A 26,983-nucleotide genomic window follows, 5' to 3' on the forward strand; every position below is an offset into this window, starting at 1 on the left:
AGTATACGTAACCATTTTTCAGTGTACAATTCAGTCACATTAATAATGTACATTCACATTGTCGTGCAGACACCCCCACCATCTATCTCCAGAACTTTTCAACTTCCCAAACCGAAACTCTATACCCATTAAACAACAGCTCCCCATTCTCCCCTCTCCCCAGCCCCTGGTGACCACCGTTCTACTTTCTGTCTCTGATTTTGACTATTCTGGGTGCCTCATATAAATGGAATCGTGCAGCAATTTATTTCTGAATTGATATGATTTCTCTTGTACTTTCAAATGGCTCAGGGTATTTGGCGAGGGGAATATTTTAAACCTGAGTAGTCATATTAAGTACAACAGAAGCAGAGCAAGAACATGTCTAGAGCCTTCAAGAGGCTATGTGTGGCCTGTCAAGCTCCCACACTGAGTGAAGGGCCCCGTTGGCTGGGCCTCGCAGAGTGCCTGGAATTATCTTCCTCCTGTACCGGAGCCCGGCTGAAGCCCCCAGACCAGGGGCACGGGAGGTGCCACGTGAGCATGAGGACCGGAAGCAGCTCTGGAACCAGATGATCCTATGGTCTTAGTGAGAAACCTGAACCCTTACCCCTCAAGACTGATAGTCAACTTCTCACCCATGTAGGCAAGCCGAGTCTAGAGCTGGAGTTTCATTTGATACAGACAGAAATTCACCTCGGGTTCCTGGAGCCCTCACACCTTTACATACATATGAAAGATAATATTATTGCTAATTCTCATCCTTTCAATTTCAGCTTAAACGCACCCCTCCTCTGGAAAGCCTTCCATGACGTCCAGACTAGGTCGGGTCCCCTTGTCTATGCTCTCAGGCCCCTTGTACATATCCTTCATAACAGTTACCAGAATTGAATAAAGAGCTGGGGTACTGTTTGTTTACTGTCCTCCCCTGCTTCTCTAATTCACTGACATAGCTCCAGCCCCTAAGCTGTAGTACATACTCAATCACTGTTTGTTAGGTATCTCCTAAGAGATTTAGACGGAAGCAGGGCAGACCTCATACGAAACCGTATAGAAACTTCTTTATAACCTCTTTCCTGATTCTGTTGTGATTTTACATACCTCCTCCCGAATCTGACCCAGCCTTGACCCTATTGTCCTCGTGTGATTATTAATAGTGCCTCCCTTTACTCTCAGAAGTACTTCAATTGCGATAAGTTTTTCACCCTACGTTTAAGGCATCTTTCTCATGATATCAGCACATAATCGACCCAATAAAATATTTTGATCCACACGAGACAGTCAATGTTAACATAACGACTGGATGTGATTTTAGCCAAGAGCAAGGGTACATGATGTTTCTGTCAGTCAAATATTGGCAAGCACATGGCAGGAAGGCAACACTCTACCGTCACCCGCCCTGGGACGACAGCGCTAAGCAGCCACCACCAATCGATCAGATTGAAAACTTGCCTTTCCTGAAGTTAGTCTGAACCGTCAGCCCTCTCTAGAGTTTTTTGAGATATTAAGAGCATGGCCCGGAAATGCCTATTCCTATGTCTGTGGAGACCCTAAGGTGTGAGCCACCTTGACCTAGTAAACTCCGTGAGGCTCTGACATCACACAGACATAGCCAGCTCTATTTCCTGCTTCCCATCACTTCCTGGCTGGGTGACCGGGCAAGGCACCAAAGTTTTCTAAGCCTCAGTTTCCGCGCCCGTGTGTGGAAGCTAAAAATACCTACTATATTGAATTGTTAGGAGGATTAAATATAATTACCTAGATGAAGAAAACAGCATAAAGTAAGCTCTGAACACAAAGCTCTCTCCTTCAACGCTCTCCTCTCTTTCCTGATACTTGGAACTGAGGTTTGAATTTTCTTTTTCCTTTTCTTTTTTTTAGTTTATTCACTTGAGAGAGAGAGAGAGAGAGAGAGCGTGTGCACATGCTATTGCAGTGTTGGGGGGCGATGCAGAGAAAGAAAGAGGGAGAAAGAGAATCCCAAGCAGGCTCTTAGCGCAGAGCCCAGTGCAGGCCTCGATCCCACAGCCATGAGATCATGACTTGAACTGAAATCAAAACTTGGATGTTTAACTGACTGAGCCACCCAGGCGCCCCTGAGGTTGGAATTTTAGTCACCAAAACATACGCTGGGGAGAAGTTTTGGGGCCAGGAATTTTCTCAGGAAACCTCAAACTTCACCTCTTTTGAGAATCATCGTTCCGTCTACTCATAAGCCTGGTTTTAAACATAGACATTTGACTTGTGTACTTCATGTATCTTCTACCCCTGCCAGAGTGAGGTTGAACTGGAAGCACATACTTGTATTAAATATAACTGAACCGTGATGAAAGTAGTAGGTGCAAGCCTTTGGAACTCTACTAGATGAACTATAAAAGTAGATTTTCAAGTCTAGTTTACAGCCTCCACTTTCCCATCCCTTAGTACCCTTTAAGTGTAGGGATGACACTGTTTCCTTGTTTATACCTGTTGCGGTGGTATAATTTTAACAGAGTGGGGTAGGATGGGGGAACCTGATGACAACCTCCTTCTAGGTTCATTAAAGGCTTGGGGGGTGTCAATCAGAGGGACAGAGAAGGAAGATTTTATAAAACTCTGGTTTCGTATTCTTTAAACTCCCTGGCAGGGGGTGTAGGAAGGGATGGCTAGTAGGGTTCCCAGGAGAAAATGATGGTGTGCTACCTTAGGGGGGAGCTGGGGCAAAGTATCTTGATCCCAAGTAGCCTTGAAAACATCAAAGCCACATGTACAAGAGACCATGTGGCCTTGCCCAGTGAGCTTATCAGAAGTTGTATGGACCCAAGTCGAGAGCGGCCTCCCAGAATATTCTGCCCTGCTCAGGACCTGGGGATATTTTCTGGGGAGAGATGGGAGGGTAGGCTGTGAACTCACTGATAATCGCTGAGATTGAATTTCCAGCCATCTCAATATGACAAGATCTTAGAATAAGATTCAATTTTATTTTTAAAAACTAAAGGTAAGATTTCGTATACACCCTAGTTTATAGAAGAGACAAAGTGCCTACCATTAACAGAAGTGTTGTTTCCAATTGTTTTATATAAAGGTATGGTGTTATGAAGAAACAAGTACAAAATTATAGTCTTAGCTTAAGTAAGGGAACACAGAAGGGATTGTAATAGTCATTTTACTATCAGAAAGACATTTTATTTTCCGAAGGATGCATCACCTTTGTTGCTAAGATTAGAGAACATAACCAGTTGCTGGCAGGGTCAGACTGTGAATTACATGGCATTGAAGTTGAACGGCTTTCTCTGTCCCTTTGGAGAACTTTTGTGAACACAGATGTATTTTCTCCCATATCTCCTGGAAAAAAACAACAACGTGAAAGGCAGCCACCCTCTCGAGAAGCATTTCTGAATTTAAAGCCTATTGATTCTCTCTTAGCCCCATGTGTAGGTGAAGGCTCAGAGGGAGACGAGTTTTCCCTTTGCAACTTGCATTTCCTGTGATCAGACCTCAGGACACGTCTAGCACTGACATCTGTGCTTCTGGGGGCCTTTAGAAACTCGAATGGGAAACCAGGGCCTGAAGGGCCATGTCTCTAGTTAAAACATGTGCCAACCGAATGTAACAGGCCCACTTTACAGAGATCAGTGGCTCCACGAGATGAAAGTGGTAGGTGAGATGGAAAAGGTGACCATGTGTCTCTCATTGGGTCGAGGCACAACGATATAGACAGAGTGGCGGCTCGCATTGAAGTTTCTGCGTGCAGCACACGAAACCTGGGGTTCGACTAAAGAGGGAATTTGCTTTGCAGATGAAATCTGTGCTGATGCCACCAACCCCCTTAGATGGAGACCCTGACACCAGCGTGAAGAAAAAGAAATTCAACGCCACTATTGTACCTCAGGAAGTCAAAACGAGTGCATCCCATTCTGAACAGTTAACAAAGCATGAATGGGAACAGGTAGGTAATCAGAGTATTCACCAAAGTAGCAACGAAGATGCGGCATAGATGATATCTCTTATAATATGTACACAGGAAAGTGGCTGACCTTCATAAGCAGGTCATACTCTTCTCTGGGAATTCGCCACTATACTTTTAATAGTTTCCTTGAGATGTAATTCACTCATTTAAAGTATATTAATTCAATGGTTTTGATGCAGTCACAGTGTTGTGTGCCTGTCACCACAATTTAATTTTAGAACATTTTCATCCCCTGAAAAAGAAATCCCATACTAATCTACTTTTGGTCTTTATAGATTTATCTGTTCTGGACATGTTCTAGAAATAGATCGATACAACAGGTGATCTTTTGTGTCTGGCTTTTTTTTCTTTTTCTTTTTTTTTTTTTTTTTTTTTACTCAGCCCAGTGTTTTGAAGTTCATCCATGTTGTAAGATGTATTGGTACTTTGTTGCTTTTTATTGCTAAGTAATATCCTAAATAATATTCTATTGCTAAATAATACTCTATAATAAACATTTTGTTTATTCATTCCTCAGTGGGTAGACATTTGAGTTGTTTCCACTTATTGGCTATTATGAATAATGCTGCTGTAAACATTACAGACATGTTTTTGTGTGGACATATGTTTTCCTTTCTCTTTGGTATGTACCTAGGAGTGGAATTGTATGGTCATAAGATAATTCTAAGTCGAACATTTTAAGAAACTTCAAACTTTTCCCAAGTGGCTACACCATTTTACATCTCCATCACCAATGTATGAAGGTTCCAGTTTCTTCATATCCTCACTTAACAAATTGTCTGTCCTTTTTGATTGTGGCCATCCTAGTGGGTATGAGATGGAATCTCATTGTGGCTTTGATTTGTTGTGGTTTTTCGGCAGTTTTCTAATGATTAATGATGTTGAGCATCTTTTCATGTGCTAATTGGCTACCTTTATGTCTTCTTTAGAGAAATATCTATTCAGATCCTTTGCTCATTTAAAAAATTGAGTTGTTTAGGGGCGCCTGGGTGGCTCAGTCAGTTGAGCGTCCGACTTCAGTTCAGGTCATGACCTCGCGGTTCGTGGGTTCAAGCCCCACGTTTGTTAAAAATAAATAAACATTTTTAAAAAATTAATTTTTTTTAAATGTTAACTTATTTTTGAGAGACAGAGAGAGACAGAGTGTGAGCAGGGGAGGAGCAGAGAGGGAGGGAGACACAGAATCCGAAGCAGGCTCCAGGCTCTGAGCTGATTGTGCTATTGTTTTTAACAATGTCCCAGGGCTCACGAACAGATCCACAATCTGATCCCATGAAACTTGGTCTCTTTTGCAGAGGCAGGGTACGACAATCTTTGAGGCCCTAAGAGGGCTCTTCTCATCTACCCCTTTCCCTGATTCTGTCCTAGTATCATGGACCCATCAGCCTTCTTCTCTTCTACTTGCTTACCCCCCAAGAAGCCCCTATTTCTTGACTCTGTACTCTTACACTCTGATTCCTAAAATGTAGACTAAAATGTGATTTCTGATGCAAAATATCCTCTAATAATGAGGAGAAGAGAGAGGTGGGAGGATAGAGAGGGGGTGGAAGAAGGGGTAGTACGAGAGAAATAGAATTCGTTAATGGCTTGTGCATCCAAAGTATTAAAAAAAAATCAAGTTAAGTACAAGAGGCAACCTATGGCAGGTAGGAAAGGATGCCTCCTTAGATTCTGAAATCCAAATTCCAGAGACCAAAGATTATTACAAGCACTTCTAGGATTGTGGTAAATAAAAAGGATGATGCCAAAGAGATCGGAGTTGCACAAAAGGAAAAGTGTGGCTTCTGGAAGCCTAGATGAGTTAGAATTATAGAGGGATGGAGCTTTAAGAAGTGTGTGTGGGGGGTCATTATTCTGTAATTGAACCTCCCACCACCCCATCTCTATGAATGAGGCATCTTACAGACTCCTTGTACATGACTGGAGTTGACACAGGGGAAAATGGACCAGAATCTCATTCCCGATATTTTAACAATTTCGGTTGTACCCTTAATTTTCTTCCTTCAGTTGCTGGTACAAAGTGGGTGTGCATACTTCAGTTAGCTAGAGTTGAAATTTCCAGATAAAACCAGATTTCGCACTTTATTTCTTAATATCTATGAGCTGTGTTATGATAAAGGTCATAGGCTCTTTATTTGTGCCATACTCACAGAAGTGCATAATTCTTGGCAGAGTGCTATGGTTTGGGTTTTATGTTCACTGAGATGTGGGAGAGACACGTACTCATAGCTAAGTCCTTCTATAGACAAATGTGGCACTCTTCCTTTAAGACAGACTTGCAACAAGAAGACCAGAGAGGTTTAAAAAATAGTTGCAGTTGTTTATTTCCTGAGTGAGTCTTCATTCATTCATTCAACAAGAATTTACTGAACACCCGCTATGTATCAGGCACTGTCGTAGGCTTTTGGGAATGTCAGTGACCAAAGATGTATTACCTTGTGAAGCTTACATTCTAGGGAGAGGAGTTAAGTAGGTAAAGCAAGTAAATTATATAAGATGTTAAGTGAAAAGTTCTATGGAAAAAAAGGAAAACCAGAACAAGGTTAGGGGTATCCGGAGAACCGGAGGCGGGGGACAGAGTTGTAGTGGGAGTAGTCAGCTTCATTGTGCAGGCTCGCAAGAGTGAAATGGCTTGTCACTTGGCTAGTCACTGGGTGATAGAGCAGGATGTGATCTCAGGTCTGCCTTTAAGGCCCAAGCTCTTTTTCCGAAGGGAAAGATGGCTTCGGAATGATGGGGGCGGGTCTCAAGAAGGAGTCGAACTTCTCCGGTTTCTCATCCAGTGTGGCTAACGGGTACACAGGGAGTAGGCATCTTAAGTGATTTAGGTGCTGCCGGAGGGTTTGGGCTGAGCGCAGCTTTTAAAAGATGTTCACAAGCTGGAAGGAAGATACGTCACTAAGGGGAAAATGCAAAAGAATAGTGAATCTATAGCATTAGTGTGTTAGAAGAGAGGCATTTAGATATACCTTCCACAGCTATTAACTCTCCCCCAAAGCGTGCTTTTGGGAACTGGATAACTGAGAGCTGCAGACAAGCACAGGACATTTCTTGCTGGACTCATTTTGGATTTAGGAGGTTTGAAGGCCGAGGCACGAAGAGATTTTTGTTGGCCGGATCATATATGAGCTGTCATTCAGTAAAGCTTTTCCAATTTTCGGTTTGAACATTTTCGGGAAGGGATATTGCGAATAACTGTTTCATGCGCTTACCACTCACAAGGCCCTTGCATTTCAGAGGAGAGGATGTTGCTGGAAGGAAAGAGAGGGTCTCTTCTGAGGAATCTGCTTCACCCACAAAGGGTCCTTTTTCTGTTTGTGAGTTTTAGAATCAAGTCTATGTTACAGCCACAGTCTGGGTAAACCTAGTCAAGTGAATGGATTCTAGACCGAAAAAAGAAATGCCCACGCCTGGTAAGGGATGATTCTGAAGAACTTTAGTTCTATAAAGCTCATACCCCCTTTGACTTTGAGTCAAAGAAAAATGAATTCTTGATATGTCTTTCTCGTTTCATTGATGAGCCAACTAAAGTTCAGCTAGGTTAAATGATTTGCCTCAGGTGACACAGGTGCCAGCCGAAGACCTAAGTCCTTGGCCAGTGTTTCTCCGAGTTCAACAGAGTTCGTTATGCATACGTTTAACTTCTGTGCGTTTTAACTATATGTATATGGCAGAAAGGAGAAAAGTATATATAATTTTATTTTCACAAATGTTATTTATCACATTATGTATTATTACATCTATAAAATGTTCACACATCCATATTATTGTGTAGGATTGTATATATAAAATCACGTATAGTGTGCTTTAAGGGTAATTTCAGAGGTTTCCCAGGGGTAATTTTAGCTATAAATGGCTTGCATCTCATGTGGGAATTTACCACTTAATCCCTTCCTCATACAAGCACAGTTCTTTGTGTTCCATTTTTCCCGCCTTCATTACACTAAAGGCCAAATCGGGACCCCCAAACAGGAATTCATGGTGTAAGAGCCAGATGTGACAAGTATTGGTTTTGACACAAACACCAGCCAAGGAAAGGGGCTCCAGTGTATTAATTTGGAAGGGCAGGATTGTGCCAGTGTTGGCATTCAGTGTTGGCATTCAGGGGGAGAGAGGAGAATCTTGGTCTGAATCTTCTTCGGGTGGTTTTAAGTCTCACTTCAATCAGTCGTCAAAAACTTGGCACAAATGTCTGGTTTGGCCTGATGGAGGGTTTCGACAAGTTCCGACCAGGTGCCGGTCATTCCAGAGTTCTCCTACCGGTTCCGTTCTTCGCTCCAGCTCGCTGTCTTTTTCCTCACTGATTTATAGCCCCCCTTCAATACCAAACCTACGAATGGGTGTACACTCAAGTTTACCGGGACAACCATTTCTGGTCCTCTCGTCAAGACCTCACTTGGACCTGCTTGAATAACTGCAGAACTTAAGATGCATGGTTTCTTCATGCCCACAAAACATGGACTCGTAGAATCATAGTGTGTTAGAACTTGGAGATACTTTACAAGTCATCTGGCCCAAACTGCTGATTTTAGAGATCTAGAAACTGAGACCCAGAGAGTCTTCCCAAGGCTTCACAGCTTTAGTGACACAGCTATTTTTTTTTTCTCACTGCTGCTTAAGCTCCTATAGGAGTTTAAATAAAGAAACATTATATGTAGATCAGAGCCATGAAAAATATTCTTAGAAACTTGGATCTTCAGTCTTGGGCATCACATAGCCTGCATTTACCTCTTTCAGCCCCAGAAGGAAATGTGATGCTAATAAAATACCTGTGGATTTAGGACACGTTGGGGAAACCAGTCGGTGGCTGAATTTATTGCTAAAACTGAGAGTGTTCTTATGGATGGGCCAAAAAGTGAAGGAGATGATTTAGGGAAGTATTCTTGGATGAACTCTTATCTGTATCTGTGTTGGGGAAGAAGGCTTCCTCATGCTGTCTGCTCAACAGGACAAAAGCCAGGGCCAGAGCCACAGCTGGGAGACCCAATTATCTCTTTGAACGTATTAAGAATATCTAATGTGGGGGCACCTGGGTAGCTCAGTCGGTTAAGTGTCCGACTCTTGGTTTCGGCTCAGGTCGCCTTCTCACGGTTTGTGGATCTGAGCCCAGAGTCGGGCCCTGCACTGACAGCGCGGAGCCTGCTTGGGATTCTCTCTCTCTCCCCTCCTCTCTCAAAAGTAAATAAACATTAAAACAAAAAAGACCATCTAGCGTGTGTTCGCTGTGGAGAGCTGCTTTCTCTTTGGAGTAGGACAACGAAGTTCTTTTAAGAGAACTTGCATCTCATGTAAGAATCGTGAATTGGTAGATTCGGCACTTGTGAAACAATCGTGATGAGATTTTTAAAGACAGACAGACAAGGGCAAGGGCCGATTCTCCATGGCTACTAAGTATTGCTGCGTTGGTTCTTGTTCTTGGTACATTGGTTGTTGGGGACGAGCAAGCAGAAAGGGATTGCGGTGGCTGTGGGCCTTGCAGTTGTCGTGGAAAAGATCCATGGAGGAGAGGAGTACGAAACAAGTTTGAAGGAGGAATGAGGAACAGTTAGACTTTGGGATAACTCGGGTTAATGTTTCTGGCAAAGAAGTCGAAGTCTAGAACGACAGAGTCTCACTTGTAAATAGCAGCCTAACCTGCTTTGTTGTTCAAAGGTCATCGATATTCTGTGGAGTGATCCCAGAGGCAAAAGAGGCTGTTACCCGAACACAAGTCGAGGAGGGGGCTGCTATTTTGGACCAGATATCACCTCCAAGGTTCTTAATAGATACCAACTGAAGATGCTCATCAGGTCTCATGAATGTAAGCCCGAAGGGTATGAAATCTGCCACGATGGGAAGGTGAGCTAACACCGTTGGTGATGTCATCACAGACATCCTTGCCCCGAGCAGTCTTTCTTCCCAGGATGCGTCTGACCTCGAAGCCTCCGGGAAGGTGTCTTCCCCGGGACAAAAACAGAAGGCCACGCTTTGGTAGACGGAAGCAGGAGACTATAGGGTTCACACAGGTTGCGTGAAGGGGCCTCGCCGTGCCTCACCCTAAGAGATAGTGGCTCATTTCCCTCATCTTCCCTAATCCCAGAGATCGAAATCCTGACCCGTAGCTCTAAGGACCCTCACAGAAAGGCTTCATTCTTGACTAACCGGAAGGCAACTTTCCAGTACAGTGGGGTTAAGAGTCTGCTTGTCCTCACCGAGCGCCTCAAAGGCCGCAGTGAATCCAGTTTGCTCCCTTTCGCCTTTTGTACCTTCCCTGTGCGGGGCAGAGCCACAGAGTCGCCTCCCTTCTCCTCACCGAGCGGGCCAGCCCCAGCAAGGCACTCGCCTGGTCCCAGTTCAGCTGCAGCCGCTGGAGCGGAGCGTGTTGTGCTCCTTCAGTGCGGGTGTGGTGAGGCTGGGAGAGGCGAGGGCTGGTGAACTGGTTTCTTGTCCCAAGTTGTCCCGGGATGTCCCTTTCCTAGTAGAGAACAGCCGTGAATCAAGTGGAATACCAGCTTGTGGGGCATTCCTTTCTATTTCAAAACTTTTGCTTTGCTTACCTCTGTTAGTTCCTTTCGGGCTCCTACTAATGCCGTGGGATAGTTGAGGCAAGTATTATGTGAGGCTTCTTGTGCTAAGAAAACAGAAAACGGCCTGTCTGAAGTAGCAGGCCGATTAGGGCAGAACCGGCTACAACAAGTACTACCCTGCCATCCTCCACCAGGGCCCCGGGGCCGTTCCCTCCCAACACGGTGGTCCCGGGCCCTTATTCTGGCCACTATTTTCCCTGCCCTTACATGCCTAGTTTTGTGGGGGCCCTAAACGCTCTAAATCAGGCAGCTTTAAGCAAAGGAAAAAGACTCATACTAGACAAGTTTTATTTTGAACGCTCAAATACCACAGGGAAGGAAAACAAAGTCTTCCCCCGCTTGGAACATTAGAATTTCCAAAACCTAGCGATAAGGGGGATCGTCAGATACGGAACTGAAATCGTACACAGGATTGCAAGGCCAGGCACTGCGGGGACGAGTGGCTAGAAGTCCGTATTCCTGGGGACACCCGTTTGAGAGCCTTGTTGCCTCTCCAGTGGAAGCACAGAAAATCCTGTCAGACTTGGATCATTTGTATGCGTCCGGAACTTTGATGTTTGCCTTTTTAGGAATTGAGCTATTTCTGACTTTATTGAGAGACCTTTTGAGAACGACCTCCATGTGATCCTGGTCTTCTGTTTCTTTTATCAGGTCATTACTATATTTTCTGCTTCCAATTATTATGAAGAAGGCAGCAATCGAGGCGCTTACATCAAACTGTCTTCTGGTATGGCCCCTCGATTCTTCCAGTACCAAGTAACTAGGACAACGTGCTTGAGGCCTCTTTACCAAAGGTGTGTATGCCCTAAGGAGAACTCTGAGCGCTGGTGCTGGTGACCAAGTGGGATCAGTCCAGAGTGACTAAGAGCAGCTGTGGGAGTGAAGGCAACTACTTACTGGTTACTCGTGGGCATAAACAAAATAGAATTCGTTCCAGACACCCGGTGGTGAAGGCATTCGTATTTGAAACCAAGAGAAGACCTTTCCAGCCCATATGTCTCTGTAAATGGGTAAAGCAGTCAGTGTGCACGAACAGCCTCTAACCGAATGTAAAGAAAAGACGGTCCCCACATCCACCCAGTCCCGCACCCTGCAGTCTTCTCTGTCCCCAAACGGCCCCGTGTGCTCTTGCCTCTTGGTCTCTTCTCTGCTCAGAGTGTGTATGACAGGAGTTGAGTGTCTCTCCATGTGATGGCATCCGTAGTTTATCTTCCTTTTCTCCACTTAACATTACCTTTTTAAGAAGCTGTCATCACAAAACGAGTATGTTTATTGTTAACGAGTGAGGCCAAAGATGTATACAGAGAATGCCAATCATCTCTCCCCCTCGTTCTCGATAATCCTTTTCTGCAGATGCAACTGAAATGGACAGCCTCTTCTTGCTCCCACAAAAACAGACCTTTATATTCATCGAATAAAAAAGTGTTTTTGGAGCACCTACTATACGTCACACCCCGTTGTAGGCACAAGTGATACAGCAGTGAACAGAAGAAGCAAAAACCCTTTTCCTCATCAAATACGGATCCCAGGGGAAGGAGAAAGGCAGTCGGCAACATACGCACTTTTTTTTTTTTTTACAAAGATAGAATCACGCTGCACATTCTACAACTGAGTTTTTCTCTAAAGATGATATCATGATATCATGAACATCACTCCAAGTTGGTACACATAGACCTAACTCATTCTTTTTAGTAGATGTGCCATAATAATTACGGAGTGACCGAATCTTATTTAACTGATGGCCATCCAGATTGCTTCCAGGGTTTTGCAATTCCAGACAATGCTATAACACTCCTCTGTGTGTACATATACATGCATACATACGGCCATAAGTTTTAGTGGGCTTTTTTTACATAACATCTCAAAATGGGATATTTATGGATTTATATGTTTACAATTTTACTAGGTACTCCAAAAGAGTTGTAACAATTAACAATATGAAAACAACAAACCAATTTTTCCACATGCTCATCAGGCTTAGATATTGTTAGACTTCTTAATTTTTGCCAAGCCGATGGATCAAAATGGTGAATCTCATTGTTTTAATTGGCAACTTTTTAGACAGCTGAGTTCACCCATCTTGGGTTTTTGGACATTGCATTTTTCTCTTCTTTGAATTTGCTATTTATATAGTTCCTGCATTTGACCTTGGGTTGCTTGTCACTTTCTGATCAATTTTTAGGAGTTCTTTGCATATGACGGATAGAGGATTTTTACGGTTACGTTGCATATATTTTGTTGGTGTCTTCATTTTGCTTTAGTTCTATGAAATCCCATTTATATATATAATTTCATCATATCTTTTGGATTTTCATCTCTGTTAGAAAAATGTCTCTACACCAAGTTTTCATTATATTGTTATATTAGTAAGTTCATCTCAAGCTAATTTATTTTAACAGCTTTGTTGAGACATAATTCACATATGATGAAGTTGACCAATTTAAAATACACAACTCACCGATAGTATTTTTGGAGTTGTGCAACCATCACCGTAATCTAGTTTTTAAACATTTTTGCCAGCCTGAAAAGACCACTTGTACCCATTAGCAGTCACTCACCAGTCACCTCCCCCATCAACAACTCTAGGCAACCAGTAATCTGCTTTCTGTCTCTATACATTTACCTATTCTGGACATTGCATGTAAATGGAATCACACAGTATGTGGTCTTTTGTGACTGGCTTCTTTCGCTCAACACAATGTTTTTGAGGTTCATTCATGCTGTAACATGCATGAGTATTTCATTCCTTTTTATGGCTGAATAATATTCCATTAGATGGATAGACCACATTTTCTTTATTAAAAATTTTTTTTTATGTTTTTAATTCTAGTATAGTGAACATATAGTGTTACATTAGCTTCAGGTGTACAATATAGTGATTCATCAATTCCATACATCACCCTGTGCTCATCACGACAAGTGCACTCCTTAATCCCTATCACCTGTTTCCCCCGTGACCCCCCAACCCTCCTCCCCTCTGGTAACTATCAGTTTGTTCTCTATAGTAAACAGTCGGCTTCTTGGTCTGTCTCTCTTTTTTTTCTTTGCTGGTTTGTTTTGTTTCTTAAATTTCACATGTGAGTGAAATCATGTGTCTGTCTTTCTCTGACTTCCTTATTTTGCTTAGCATTATACTCTCTAGCTCCATCCATGTCATTGAAAATGGCAAGATTTCATTTTTTATGGTTGAATAATATTCATATATATATATATACATACATATATGTATGTATATATATGTATGTATACATAATACGCACACACACACACACACACACACACACCACATCTTCTTTATCCATTTATCAGTCAATGGACATTTGGGTTGCTTCCATATCTTGGCTATTGTAAATAATGCTGCTATAAACCTAGGATGTATCCCTTTGAATTAGTATTTTTTTATTCTTTGGGTAAATACCTAGTAGTGCAATTGCTGGGTCGTAGGGTAGTTCTATTTTTCACATTTTGAAGAAGCTGCATACTGTTCTCCAGAGTGGCTGCACCAGCTTGCATTCCCACCAATAGGGCAAGAGGGTTCCCCGTTCTCCACATCCTCACCAACACCTGTTGTCTCTTGTGTTATTAATTTTAGCCATTCTGACAGTTGTGAGGTGGTATCTCATTGTGGTTTTGATTTGCATTTCCCTGATGGTAAGTGATGATCATCATCTTTTCCTGTATCTGTTGGCCATCTGTATGTCTTCTTTGGAAAAATGTCTGTTCATGTCTTCAGCCTATTTTTAAATTGGATTATTTGTTTCCTGGGTATTGCATTTTGTAAGTTCTTTATATAATTTGGATACTGACCGTTTATTGGCTATGTCACTTGCAAATACCTTCTCCCATTCTGTAAGTTGCATTTTAGTTTTGTTGATTGTTTCCTTTGCTGTGCAGAAGCTTTTTATTTTGATGTAGTTCCAATAGTTTATTTTTGCTTTTGTGTCCCTTGCCTCAGGGGACCTGTCTAGAAAATAGTTACTGTGGCCGACGCTAGAGAGGTTATTGCCTGTGCCCTCTTCTAGGATTTTTATGGTTTCAGGTCTCACATTTAGGTCTTTAATCCGTTTTGAATTTATTTTGTGTATGGTGTAAGAAAATGGTCCAGTGTCATTCTTCTGCATGTAGTTTGCCCAGTTTTCTCAACACCATATGTTGAAGAGACTGTCTTTTTTCCCATTGCATATTCTTTCCTGCTTTGCCAAAGATTAATTGACCATATAATTGCGGGTTTATTTCTGGGTTTTCTGTTCTGTTCTATTGATCTGTGTGCCAGTGCCATACTGTTTTGATTACTACAGCTTTGTACTATAACTTGAAGTCTCGAATTGTGATGCCTCCAGCTTGGCTTTGCTTTTTCAAGGTTGCTTTAGCTGACAACTAATGTTGACTAAAAGTGGTGAGGGCAGATATCCTTGCTTTGTTCCTGATCTTAAGAGGGACACATTCAGTCTTTCACCCTAAGTATATCAGCTCTGTGTTTTATGTAGATGTCCCTCACCTGGTTGAGGAAGTTCCCTTCTGTGCCTAATTTGTTGAGTGTTTTTATCATGAAAGAGTGTTGGAGTTTGTCAAATACTTTGTATCTATTGAGATGGTCATGTGGTTTTTTTTTGTTTTATTAATATAGTGTGTTACATTTACTCATTTCAGATGTCAAACAAACCTTGCATTCCTGGGATAAATCCCACTTGTTCATGGTATATAGTCCTTTTTCTATATTGCTGAATGCAGTTTGCTATTATTTTGTTAAGCATTTTCCATCTATATTCATTTTTTTAATTAAAAAAAGTCTAAAAGTAATCTCTATGCCCAACATGGAGCTCAAACTCACAACCCAGAGATCAAGAGTCACATGCTCTACCGATTGAGCCAACAGGATGCCCCTCGATGTATATTCTTAAGAGATGTTGTAGTGATATGTAGTTTTCTTGCGACCTTTGCCTGGTTTTGGTATCAGGCTAACACTTGCTTCATATAAAAAGATGGGTAGTATTCCCACCTCTTCTATTTTTTTGGAAGGGTTTGCGAACAATTGGTATTAATTCTTCTTTAGATGTTTGGTAGAATTCACCAGTGAAGCCATCTGGCCCTGAGCTTTTCTTTGTGGGCAGATGTTGGGTTACTTATTCAATTTTTTTTATTTGTTCCAGGTATGTTCAGTTTTTCTATTTCTTCTTAGTTTTGGTAGTTTGTATCCTTGTAGGAATTTGTCCATTTCATCTGGGTTATCTAATTTGTTGGTGTACAATTGTTTATAATATCCCTTTATAATCTGTTACTTCTGTGAGGTCAGTTGTGATGAGCCGTCTTTCATTCCTGATTTTAGAAATTTGAGTCTTCTTTTTTTTTTCTTGGCCAGTCTAGACAAAGTTTTGTCAGTTTTGTTGATCTTTTCAAAGAACCAATTTTTGGCTTCGTGAATTTTCTCTATTGTTTTTCTATTTTCTCTTTCATTTGCAGGCATATCTCAGAAATAATTGCAGGTTCAGTTTCAGACCACCGTAAGAAAGCAAATGTTAACAATAAAGCAAGTCAGGAGAATTTTTTTGCTTTCCCAGTGCATATAAAGGTTATGTCTACATTACACTGTAGTCTGGTATGCATGCAATAGCATGTCTAAAAAACAATGTATATACCTTAAAAATATGCTACCGCTAAAAAAATTGCTAGCCATCTTTTGAGCTTTCAGCAAGTTGTGATGTTTTTGCTGGTGGAGGGTCTTGCCTCAATGTTGACGGCTGCTGACTGATCAGAGTAGAGGTTGCTGAAGACTGGGGTGGCTGTGGGAATTTCTTAAAATAAGACAACAATGCAATTTGCTGAATTGATTGGCTCTTCCTTTTATGAAAGGTTTCTCTGTAGCATGTGATGCTGTTTGACAGCATTTTATCCATAGTAACTTCTTTGAAAATTGGAGTTTCTCGCCATCATGAGATTGTACCAGTTCCGTCACATCTTCAGTCTCCATTTGTAATTCTAGTTCTCCTGCTATTTCTACCACATCTGCAATTACTTCCTTCACTGAAGTCTTGAACCCCTCAAAGTCATCCATAAGGTTTGGAATCAACTTCTTCCAGATTCCTGTTAATGTTGCTATTTGACCTCTTCCCATGCATCATGGGTGTTCTTACTGGCATCCAAAATGGCAAATCCTTTTCAGGTCTTCGATTTACTTTTCCCAGATCAGTCAGAGGAATCACTATCTATGGCAGCTATATCCTTATAAAATGTGTTTCTTAAATAATAAGACTTGAAAGTCTAAATTTCTCCTTGATCCATGGACTGCAGAATGAATGTTGTGTTAGCAGCCACAAAAACAACATTAATCTCATTGTACATCTCCATCAGAGCTCTTGGGTGACCAGGTACATTGTCACTGAGCGGTCGTATTTTGAAAGTAATCCTTTTTTCTGAGCAGTAGTCCTCAACGATGGGCTTAATATATTCAGTAAACCATGTTTTAAACAGGTGTGTGCTGTCATCCAGGCTTTGTTGTTCCATTTATAGAGCACAGGAAGAGTGGATTAAGCATCATTCTTCTGGGCCCTAGGATTTTCAGAATGGTAAATAAACAGTGCCTTCAACTTAGTCTCTAGCTGCATCAGCCCCTTCCAAGAGAGTCAGCCTGGCTTTAGAAGCTTTCAAGCCAGGTATTGACTTCTCCTCTCCAGCTATGGAAGTCCTAGATGGCATCATATTCCAGTAGAAGGCTGTTTCATCTGCATTGAGAACCTGTTGTTTAGTGTAGCCACCTTCGTTGATTATTTTAGCTAGATTTTCTGGATAACTTGCTATAGCTTCTACATCAGCACTTGCTGCTTCACCTTGTACTTTGATGTTACAGAGATAGATTCTTTCCTTAAACCTCATGAGCCAACCTCTGCTAGCTTCACACTTTTCTTCCACAGCTTCCTTTAGCTTTCTCAGCCTTCATAGAATTGAAGAGGTTTAGGGCTTTGCTCTGGATTAGGCTTTGGACTAAAACAATATTGTGGCTGGTTTCATCTTTTTTGTTTTGTTTTGTTTTGGTTTTGTTTTAAGTAGGCTTCATGTCCAGTGTGGAGCCCAATGCAGGGTTTGAACTCACAACCCTGAGATCAAGACCTGAGCCGAGATCAAGAGTTGGACACTTGGGGTGCCTGGGTGGCTCAGTCAGTTAAGCATCTGACTCTCGGTTTCAGCTCAGGTCATGATCTCATGGTTTCATGACTTCAAGCCCTGTTTCAGGCTCTGTGCTGACCATGTAGAGCCTGCTTGGGATTCTCTCTCTTCTCCCTCTCTCTCTACTCCTCTCTCTGCTCCTCGCCCATTCACGCTATCTCTGTCTCTCTCTAAATAAATATGTAAACTTAAAAAAAATTTTTTTAGGGGCGCCTGAGTGGCTCAGTCGGTTGAGTGTCCGACTTCGGCTCAGGTCATGATCTTGCAGTTCGTGAGTTCGAGCCCCACGTTGGGCTCTGTGCTGACAGCTCAGAGACTGGAGCCTGCTTTGGATTCTGTGTCTCCCTCTCTCTGCCCCTTTTCCGCTCATGCTCTGTCTCTCTCTGTCTCTCAAAGATGAATAGACGTTAAAAAAAATTTTTTTTTATTTAAAAGAGTCAGACACTTAACCGACTGAGGCACCCAGGTGCACCTTGGCTGGTTTGATCTTCTATCCAGACCACTCAGACTTTCTCCATATCAGCAATAAGAATGCTTCACTTTCTTATCTTTTGTGTTTATTGGAGTAGCACTTTTAATTTCTTTTCAAAAAATTTTTCTTTGCATTCACCTCTTGGCTTACTGTTTGGCACAAAAGGCTTAGTTTTCAACCTGTCTTGGCTTTCACCATGACTTCCTCACTAAGCTTAATCATTTCTAGATTTTGGTTTAATGTGAGAGGGGTGCCTGGCTGACTCAGTTGTAAGGGCATGCGACTCTTGATCTCAGGATTGTGAGTTTGAGCCCCACATGGGTGTGGAGATTACTAAAAAAACAATAGATAAATAAACTTTTAGAAATAAAGTGAGAGACATGACTCTTCCTTTCACTTGCACACTTGGCATTGTAGGGTTCTCAACTGGCCTAATTTCAGTGTGTCTCAGGGAATAGGGAAGGTCAAGGAGAGGGAGAGAGATGTGAGAATGGCTGGTCAGTGGAGAAGTCAGAACGCACGCTATATTTATCAATTAAGTCTTATATGGGCATGGTGTACCCCCCCCAAGGCAAAATTACAATACTAACATCAAAGATCACTGATCACAGATCACCATAACAAATACAATAATAATGAGAAAGTTTGAAATATTTGAAAAAATTGAAATATTGAAAGTTTGAAAACTGTGACACAGAGACACGAAGTGAGTGAATGTTATTTGAAAAATGTCACTAATGGACTTGGTCGATACAGGGCTGCCACAAACCTTCCACATGTAAAAAATACCTGTGAAATGCAATAAAGTGAAGCACAGGAAAACACGGATGCCTGTAGTTTTCCTCTCCTCTTCATTCTTTCCGTCCTTCTGCTTGCTTTGGGTTTACTTTTACTCTTCTTTTTTCTAGTTTTTGAAGGTAGAGATTAGGTTATTGATTTGAGATCTTTTTTTTTTAATATCAGCATTTATAGCTACAAATTTTCCTCTAAGCACTGGTTTAGTTGTGTCTCACATTGTCACAACATTGTCATGTTGTGTTTTAATCTTCCGTTATCTTAAAGTATTTCCTAATTTCTCTTGTGATTTCTTCTTTGACATATTGGTTGTTTAGGATGGTGTTGTTTAATTTCCTCATATTTGTGATTCCTCCAAATTTTTTTCTGTTATTGATCTCTAATTTATTCCTTTTGTAGTCAGAAAAGCTACTTTGTCTGATTTTGATCATGTTAAATGTATTGAGACATATTATGGCCTAGCAGAGGATCTATCATGGAGAATGTTCCATATATGCTTTAGAAAAATGTATATTCTGCTGTTGTTGGGTGCAGTGTTTTATACATATCTGTTAAATTTAGTTGGTTTATAGTGCTGTTCAAGTCTTTAAATTTTTTTTTAATTTTTTGAAGTTTATTTATTTATTTTGAGAGAGAGAGAGAGAGAGAGAGAGAGTGTAAGCAGGGGAGGGGCAGAGAGAGAGAGAGAGAGAGAGAGAGAGAGAGAATCCCAAGCAAGCTCCATGCTGTTAGCACAGAGCCTCACATGGGGCTGGATCCCACAAACTGTGAGCTCATGACCTGAGCTGAAATCAAGAGTCGGATACTTAGCCAACTGAGCCACCCATGTGCCCCTCTGTTCAAGTCTTTTATATCCTTTTTTATTTTCTGCCTCATTGTTCTATCTATTATTGAAAGTAGAATATTGAAGTCTCCAACTGTTATTATTAAATTGTCTGTTTCTCCCTTCAGTTCTGTCTGGTTTTGCTTCATATAGGTTTGGGCTCCGTTGTTAGGTTTATAGATGTTTGTAATTGTTTTATCTTCCTGACTGATGGACTCTTTTATCATTATAAAATATTCCTCTGTGTCTCTAGTAACAGATTTTGTCTTCAAGTCTACTCTGTCTACTGTTAGTATAGCCATTCTAACTGTCTTATGGTTGATGTTTGCATAATACATCTTTTTTGTTGTTGTTCTCTCAAGCTCTTTTGTATCTTTGAAACTGAAGTGTATCTCCTGTAGAAAACATAGTTGGGTCTTTAAAAAAAAAATCCGGTCTCATAGCCTCTGCTTTTTGATGTCTAAAAATCTATTCACATATGATGCTATTATTGATATGGTTTGATTTACCTCTGCCATTTTGCTTTTTTGGGGAGAGGGGTATATGACTCATAGCTACTTTGTTCCTCTGTTCCTCCTTTATTTAGAATTTATTTTTGTAAATGGTCTGAGGTGGTTTAGCATCCAGACGGATAACTATGCTAGCTAGCACCATGTTAAAAAAAAAAATTGCTCTTCTCTACTGAATTGTAATACCTCCTTTGTCATATATATTGTTCCCATATATAGTTGACTATGTTTATGCAATTTCTATTATGTTCTGCTCATGTATCTGTCTTCTCCTGTGTCAATACCTGCTGTTAGGTTTCAGCAACTTCACAGGAAATATTAAAGTCTGCTCTAGCAAGTCCCTCTTAATTTTCTTGTTTTTCAAAAGTATCTTGGATATGCTCAGACATTAATTGCTCATGTAAATCTTTGAATTCAAAAAGAAAACACCAGTGGTAGTCCTTTTAAAATTTCACAATACATGCACACACAGGCATACATATACCAACACTGACCACCTAGGAACATGGCATGTGTGAAATTAGGCAATTCATTTGAAGTAGAAACTGGTAAGTGGTAACATAGCACATTAAAACAAGACAGAACAGGATGATTTCTGTATCTTTTGCCTAATAATTGTTTTGTTAACATAGGGTGAATGCTATTGAAAGTAGTGCCATCAGGATATTAAGAGAGAGAATAATTGCACGAAAAACTGACCTCATTCATGCTTTCCAACTTCAAGACCGCAGTAAATCAGGTAATAAAATTATGTAATGCTTACCGTTTCTTAACATACCAGCTTACGTACAAATCAGTTTTCATTTTTTTCGCTTCCTTAAGATTTCAGTTCTCTATTTTTACTAGCAAGGAAAGATAGAGATAAAAATAAAACATAATCCGTTATGTGCTTGAAAAAAGCCATATCCCTCCTTTGCAGTACGTTTCTTTCAACTTAAAACAACAGCAACCCTTCTATTCTGGTAGTGGCTCAGACTAGACACTCTGGAAGGCCCTCCTGTTAAGAAACAGCGAGATTCTAGAGGATACAGAATTGTAATGCATCTACCAGCCTCACAGTAAGATAAATATCTAGCAAACATTTTTCTCTCATGAAACGTTTTTTGAAACCAGCTTGGAGCAGCAAACAAGCACAAAATGCTAGATTGTCCTGAGGGCAAATACTAATTTTGGTGTTGTGCTCAATCCTGAGACTAGACCAAAGGATAATAGAAAGATGGATAAGCTGAATCTGAGACTTCCACATTAAGCCTGGACCCTGAAAGTGGCTAAAGTAGGCTATTTTTGTAGTGCCCCTTGACTCTTGGCAAGCAAATGCAAATCCATGTTCAAGGGATGCATCCCTAATTTTGGCCACTAACATATGCAGAGATTAAGATCAACCATGAGTTCATAACCAAAGATCATGAAACAAAGGAGACAAGCTACCGTGAGTAAGCGTCAACAGAAACAATGACAGATTTCATTCTCTAAAGATATCAGATATTGGAATTATCAAATACAAATAAAAATAACTAAGAAATGTTTAAGGAAATAAAAGGTGGATCACTGACATGCATTTAAAGAATGATTTGAAGAAGAGCCAAATAGATGTAAAAATATACTTGTTTAAAAAAAACCATATTGGATGGGTTAAACAGAAGATTAGACACTACTTAAGACAGAATTAGAAAGGTTAAGACTAATGGACAGTAAAATAAAGTTTAACATACATCTACTCAGGGTCCCAGGAGGAAACAATGTAAGAGAGGATGTATTTGACATGATAATGGCCTAGACTTTTCCAGAATTGATGAGCAACTCAAATTCACAGGTAGAGAGATACAGTGTTTCTCAAATAGGATAAAAAAAATTAAATCCACACCTATATACCCTTGTGGAGAAACCACAGAGTACCAACAGCAAAGAAAAATATCCTAAAAGCAAGCAGAGAGAAATACACATTGCTACAAAGGGAAAACAATTTGACTGATATCAGACTTCTCAACAGTCACAATAGAAGCCAGTAGACAGTGGAATAATATATACAAAACATTGAAAATAAAATTTAGAAAAAGATATAACATGAAAACACTAACAAAACCGAGGTTGAAACAGCTCTATTAATATTAGACAAAGTAGACTTCAAGGAAGTCTACATTACTAGAAATAACAAGGGACACTTTATAATGATAAAGTATTCTGTTTGCCAATTGAATCCATTATAAATGCATATGTACCTACTAATATAGCCTCAAAAATATGTAAAACAAAAATGGACAGAACAAGTAGAAAAATCTACCATCATAGTGGATGATTATAATACTCCTTTAACTGAAAGAATTAACTGACAAAAAGATTAGCAGAGTTTCCCTAAAAGACATACATAGAACCCTGCTCAACAATGCAGAATACGCACTCTTGTCAAGCACACATGGAACATATCCTGACTATATCCTGGAACATAAAGCAAATATCAACAAATTTTGTATTGGAAACATACGGAATAAATTTTCTGTCATAGTGAATTGAGCTATAACTCAATGACAGAAGGTAGCCAGAAAATCCCCCTTGGGCTTGGAAATGAGAAATACACTTCTAAATGACCCTTGGGTCAAAGGAGAAATCACAGTGGAAATTAGAAATCTGCAACTCAATGATAAGGAAAATGCAACATATAAGATGCAAGTTAGAGAAGAATTGAAAATGCATATATTTTGAAAGATGAAACTATGATCAACAAAGTAAAAACAAAAAGGTTATTTGAAGAAACTGGAAAATTTGATAAAACCCTGGTAAGGAGATAGAGAAAGCATAAATAACCAATGCCAGAACTGAAAGGGGAAATTTTAGTATATACAGACTTTACAGATATTAAAAAGCTCATAAGGTGTATTATAAAAACTCTTATGCTAGTGAATTGATGCTTTAGATTAAATGGACAAATTCCTAAAATATATATGTATACACACACACACACACACACACACACACACACACACTTACCAAAACTGACACAAAAAGAAATAGAAAGCCTGAACAATTCTATAACTGTTGAAGAAACTGGATCTGAAATTTTGAAACTTTCCACAAGGAAGGCCCTGGGTTCAGATAGCTTCATTAGCCATTAAAATATACATTTAAGAATGAAACCAGTCTAGGGTCATCTGGGTGGCTCAGCTGGTTAAGCATCCGACTTTGCCTCAGGTCATGATCTCATGGTCTGTGGGTTTGAACCCAACGTCAGGCTCTGTGCTGACAGCTCAGAGCCTGGAGCCTGTTTCAGATTCTGTGTCTCCCTCTCTCTGTCCCTCCCCCACTCAAACTCTGTCTCTCTCAAAAACAAATAAACATTACAAAAAAATTTTTTTAAAGAATAAAACCAGTCTAGAGGCACCTGAGTGACTCAGTTAGTTAAGCATCTGACTCTTAATCTCAGGGTTGTAGAGTTCAAGCCCTGCATTGGGCTCCGTGCTGGGCATGAAGCCTACTTAAAAAAAAAAAAAAAAGAATAAAATCAGTCTTACACAAACTCTTCCAGAGAATAAAAACATAAGGAACACTTCCAAGATTATTTTAGGAGGTCAGCATAACCTTGATACCAAAACCTAGTAAAAACATTATGGAAAAGGAAAATTAAAGGCTAATCTCAGACATAAATTTAGATGAAAAAAGTCCCAAATGAAATACTGGAAAAAGGTTAATGTAAAACGAACAAGTTGGTTTATTCTAGAAACACTAGGAATTCTGGGTTGATTTGATAAATGAAAAATCAATCAGTGTAATTCACCAATTTAACCAAATTAAAGAAGTCTTAATTCTCTCAAAATAAGAAAAATTTATTGGATGTATTTTACCTTGGTTGCATGGTTTTAGAAAACTAAAAATGAAGCAAATTTCCTTAATCTTATAAAGGATATCTATCATAGCCTATAGAAAACAGCATAATTGATGGGGTAATGTTGAAACCTTTTCTTCTAAGATTGGGAATAAGAGAAAGATACTGAATAATTCCCCATCCCCAATGTGTCTGCATCCTAATCCCCAGAATCTCTCAGTGTTACCTTAGATCCCAAAAGGAATTTTGCAGATGTGATTAAAATACTGTGGCTGGCTCAGTCAGTGGATCTCAGAGTTGTGGGTTCGAGTCCCATGTTGGGTATAGAAATTCTTACAAATAAAATCTTAAAAAAAATAATGATCTTGACCTAGGGAGACTATCATGCATTATCTAAGTGGCATTGATATAATCACAATGGTCCTTATAAGAGGGATGTAGGAGTCAGAGTCCGAGGAGAAGGTGATGTGATAATGGAAGAAGATATTGAAATGATACTCCTTGAAAACTCCTCCAGGCCAAGGAATATAGGCAGCCTTTAGAAGCTGAAAAGGGGTAAAAAACAGATCCTCCCATCAGAGTTTCTCAAAGGAACCACCCCCACTGACACTTTCGCTTGTACCAGCAAAAGTGATTTTGGACTCCTAGCCCCCAGAACTATAAGAGAATAAATTTGTGTTCTTTAAAGCCACTAAGTCTGTGGTAATGTGTTACAGCAGCAATAGGAGACTAATAGAGATGTCTATTCTCAAAATTGTTCAACATTGTGCTAGGGATGCTAGCTACTACAATAAGGCAAGTTAAATAAGATGATAAGAATTACAAAGGAAGAAATACAATGTTACTACGTATAGACAACATGATTGAGTATATCAAAAACCCAAATACACAGAAAAACTATTATAATTAATAATTGAATTGAACAAGTTGTAGAACACAAGGTCAACGCAGAGAAATTTATTGTGTTTTCATATATCAGGTTATCAGTCAGAGTCTATTCAGGAGATAGAAACCACGGCAATAATTTGAACTGGGAAATTTAATGTAAAGAATTATTAACTAGTAAAAGGCTATTTAACTACTAAAATGGCTGAAAGAGAATGCTAAAGCATACAGGAATAGAAATTGTAGGGTGCAGCTACTATCTCTAAGGCTAAGAAAGTGAACCCAAGGAAGGAACAGACTTGGAAGAGTCCCCTGCTCTCAAGCAAGGCTAATATTCAGACCTAATTGGAGAGGGAATGACTGTGGCCCACTAGATGCGGTGGAAGTTCACTGAAGTGTCTCATGTCAGAGCTGGTTGGTAGCTGTTGAGCCCGGACTGAAGTGGATGGGGCCACCCACGGGAGTGCCAACAAAACCCTTTTTGGGCTGTGTACCGCTGTGCCTCCCACACACTCCTGGCAAGGAAGCCATTCACTGTGGTGTCAGTGAAATTGACTGGAGAGTGGGTGCCAATGCATTTCCCACACTCTGGTAACCATGCTCCACTGGAAAAGCAAGAAGGAAAGCATGCCAGAAGTGGTTCTTCTGCTGTGTCTTAGGGTATCCTTCCTGTACTCTCTACTGACATTATACCAGGCGCCCAAAGAGAATTATTTACAGGGTTCAGTTCCAGTGTCATAAAACAGGGCAAAGAAGGGTAGCTTTGAGCTGAGTAGGAGTAAACTGATGGCTGGTAGAGCTCACAATGAACTTTTAGGTAATGAAAATCTTCAAAGATCCCATTCAGGGTAGATAATCAAGGACGAGAAAGGAACCGAACGATTGATGTATGAGATTTCTAAATGATTAAGAGAAATTAAAAAGGACGAAAATAAATGGGTAGGTATTGCTGTGTGCAAGGGCCGAAGTTGTCAGGATATGAATTCTCTTCAAATTGAGCTATAGGTTCAATGCACCGAAAGGGCATCTACAGAAATGTTCTTTTTTTTTTTTTAATTTTTTTAAACGTTTTATTTATTTTTGAGACAGGGAGAGACAGAGCATGAACAGGGGAAGGTCAGAGAGAGGGAGACACAGAATCTGAAACAGGCTCCAGGCTCTGTGCTGACAGCACAGAGCCCGACGCGGGGCTCGAACCCACGGACTGTGAGATCGTGACCTGAGCTGAAGTCGGCCGCTTAACCGACTGAGCCACCCAGGCGCCCCTACAGAAATGTTCTTAGCAGCACTGTTTGTAATAGCCCCAAACTGGAGATAACCTAACATCCACCAACAGTAGAACGGATATATAAATTGTGTATATTCACACCATGGAATACTATACACTGATGAAAATGAAGACCTACAACTAAATGGAACAACATGGCTGAATCTCATGAACTTAGCGTTGAGCAAAAGAAGCCAGACGTAGGTGATGGGGAATAAGGCGTGCACTTGGGGTGAGCACAGGGGGATGTACAGAAGTGTTGAGTCACTATAGGTACACCTGAAACTAATATTACACTGCACGGCAACTGGAATTAAAATAACTTTTAAAAAAGCTTCAAAGAGGGAACAGTGTGGAGGTTTTTTGTGTGTCTCGCGTCCATGACATACAGCCAGACCAACATTAAAGCATCCTGCACACCTAGAAAACTGATCTGAGGATAACACAACAACTGCACAACCTGAACCAAGGAACTCAGCAGAAAGAGAAAAAACTCATCTTTATTTTCAATTTTTGTTAAAAATATTTTTCTTTAATTTTTCTCTACTATCAAAACACACCTAGGATCTAGCAGCATTTCTTCAATTTTTGTGTGTGTTTTTAATTTTTTAATTTTAATTTTTTTAATTTTAATTTTAATTTTTTCTACCTCATTAATTCCTTTTCTCCCTTCAAAATGATGAAACAAAGGAATTCACCCCCCCCCAAAAGGTAAAAAGGAATTATGTCTTTGGCAGGTAAGTATGTGGGGAATGGTTTT

At 40.3% G+C, this 26,983-nt stretch overlaps 1 protein-coding gene across 1 annotated transcript in view; it reads left to right on the forward strand.

Moving 5' to 3' along the window:
- The window catches only part of PPEF1 (protein phosphatase with EF-hand domain 1), a 69,965-nt gene that overhangs the window by 38,906 nt on the left and 4,076 nt on the right, over positions 1–26,983 (forward strand). Inside the window, exons 8-11 of the mRNA XM_047076366.1 lie at positions 3,758–3,907; positions 9,581–9,766; positions 11,146–11,288; positions 20,887–20,993. Coding sequence (XP_046932322.1) covers positions 3,758–3,907; positions 9,581–9,766; positions 11,146–11,288; positions 20,887–20,993 — 586 coding nt within the window. The remainder of the gene's footprint in view (positions 1–3,757; positions 3,908–9,580; positions 9,767–11,145; positions 11,289–20,886; positions 20,994–26,983) is intronic.

This window comes from Lynx rufus, unplaced genomic scaffold, assembly GCF_022079265.1.
Source record: "Lynx rufus isolate CCGP_SWC_20201006 ecotype Redwood Valley unplaced genomic scaffold, mLynRuf1.p SCAF_14, whole genome shotgun sequence".
In the NCBI taxonomy this organism is placed as follows: domain Eukaryota; kingdom Metazoa; phylum Chordata; class Mammalia; order Carnivora; family Felidae; genus Lynx; species Lynx rufus.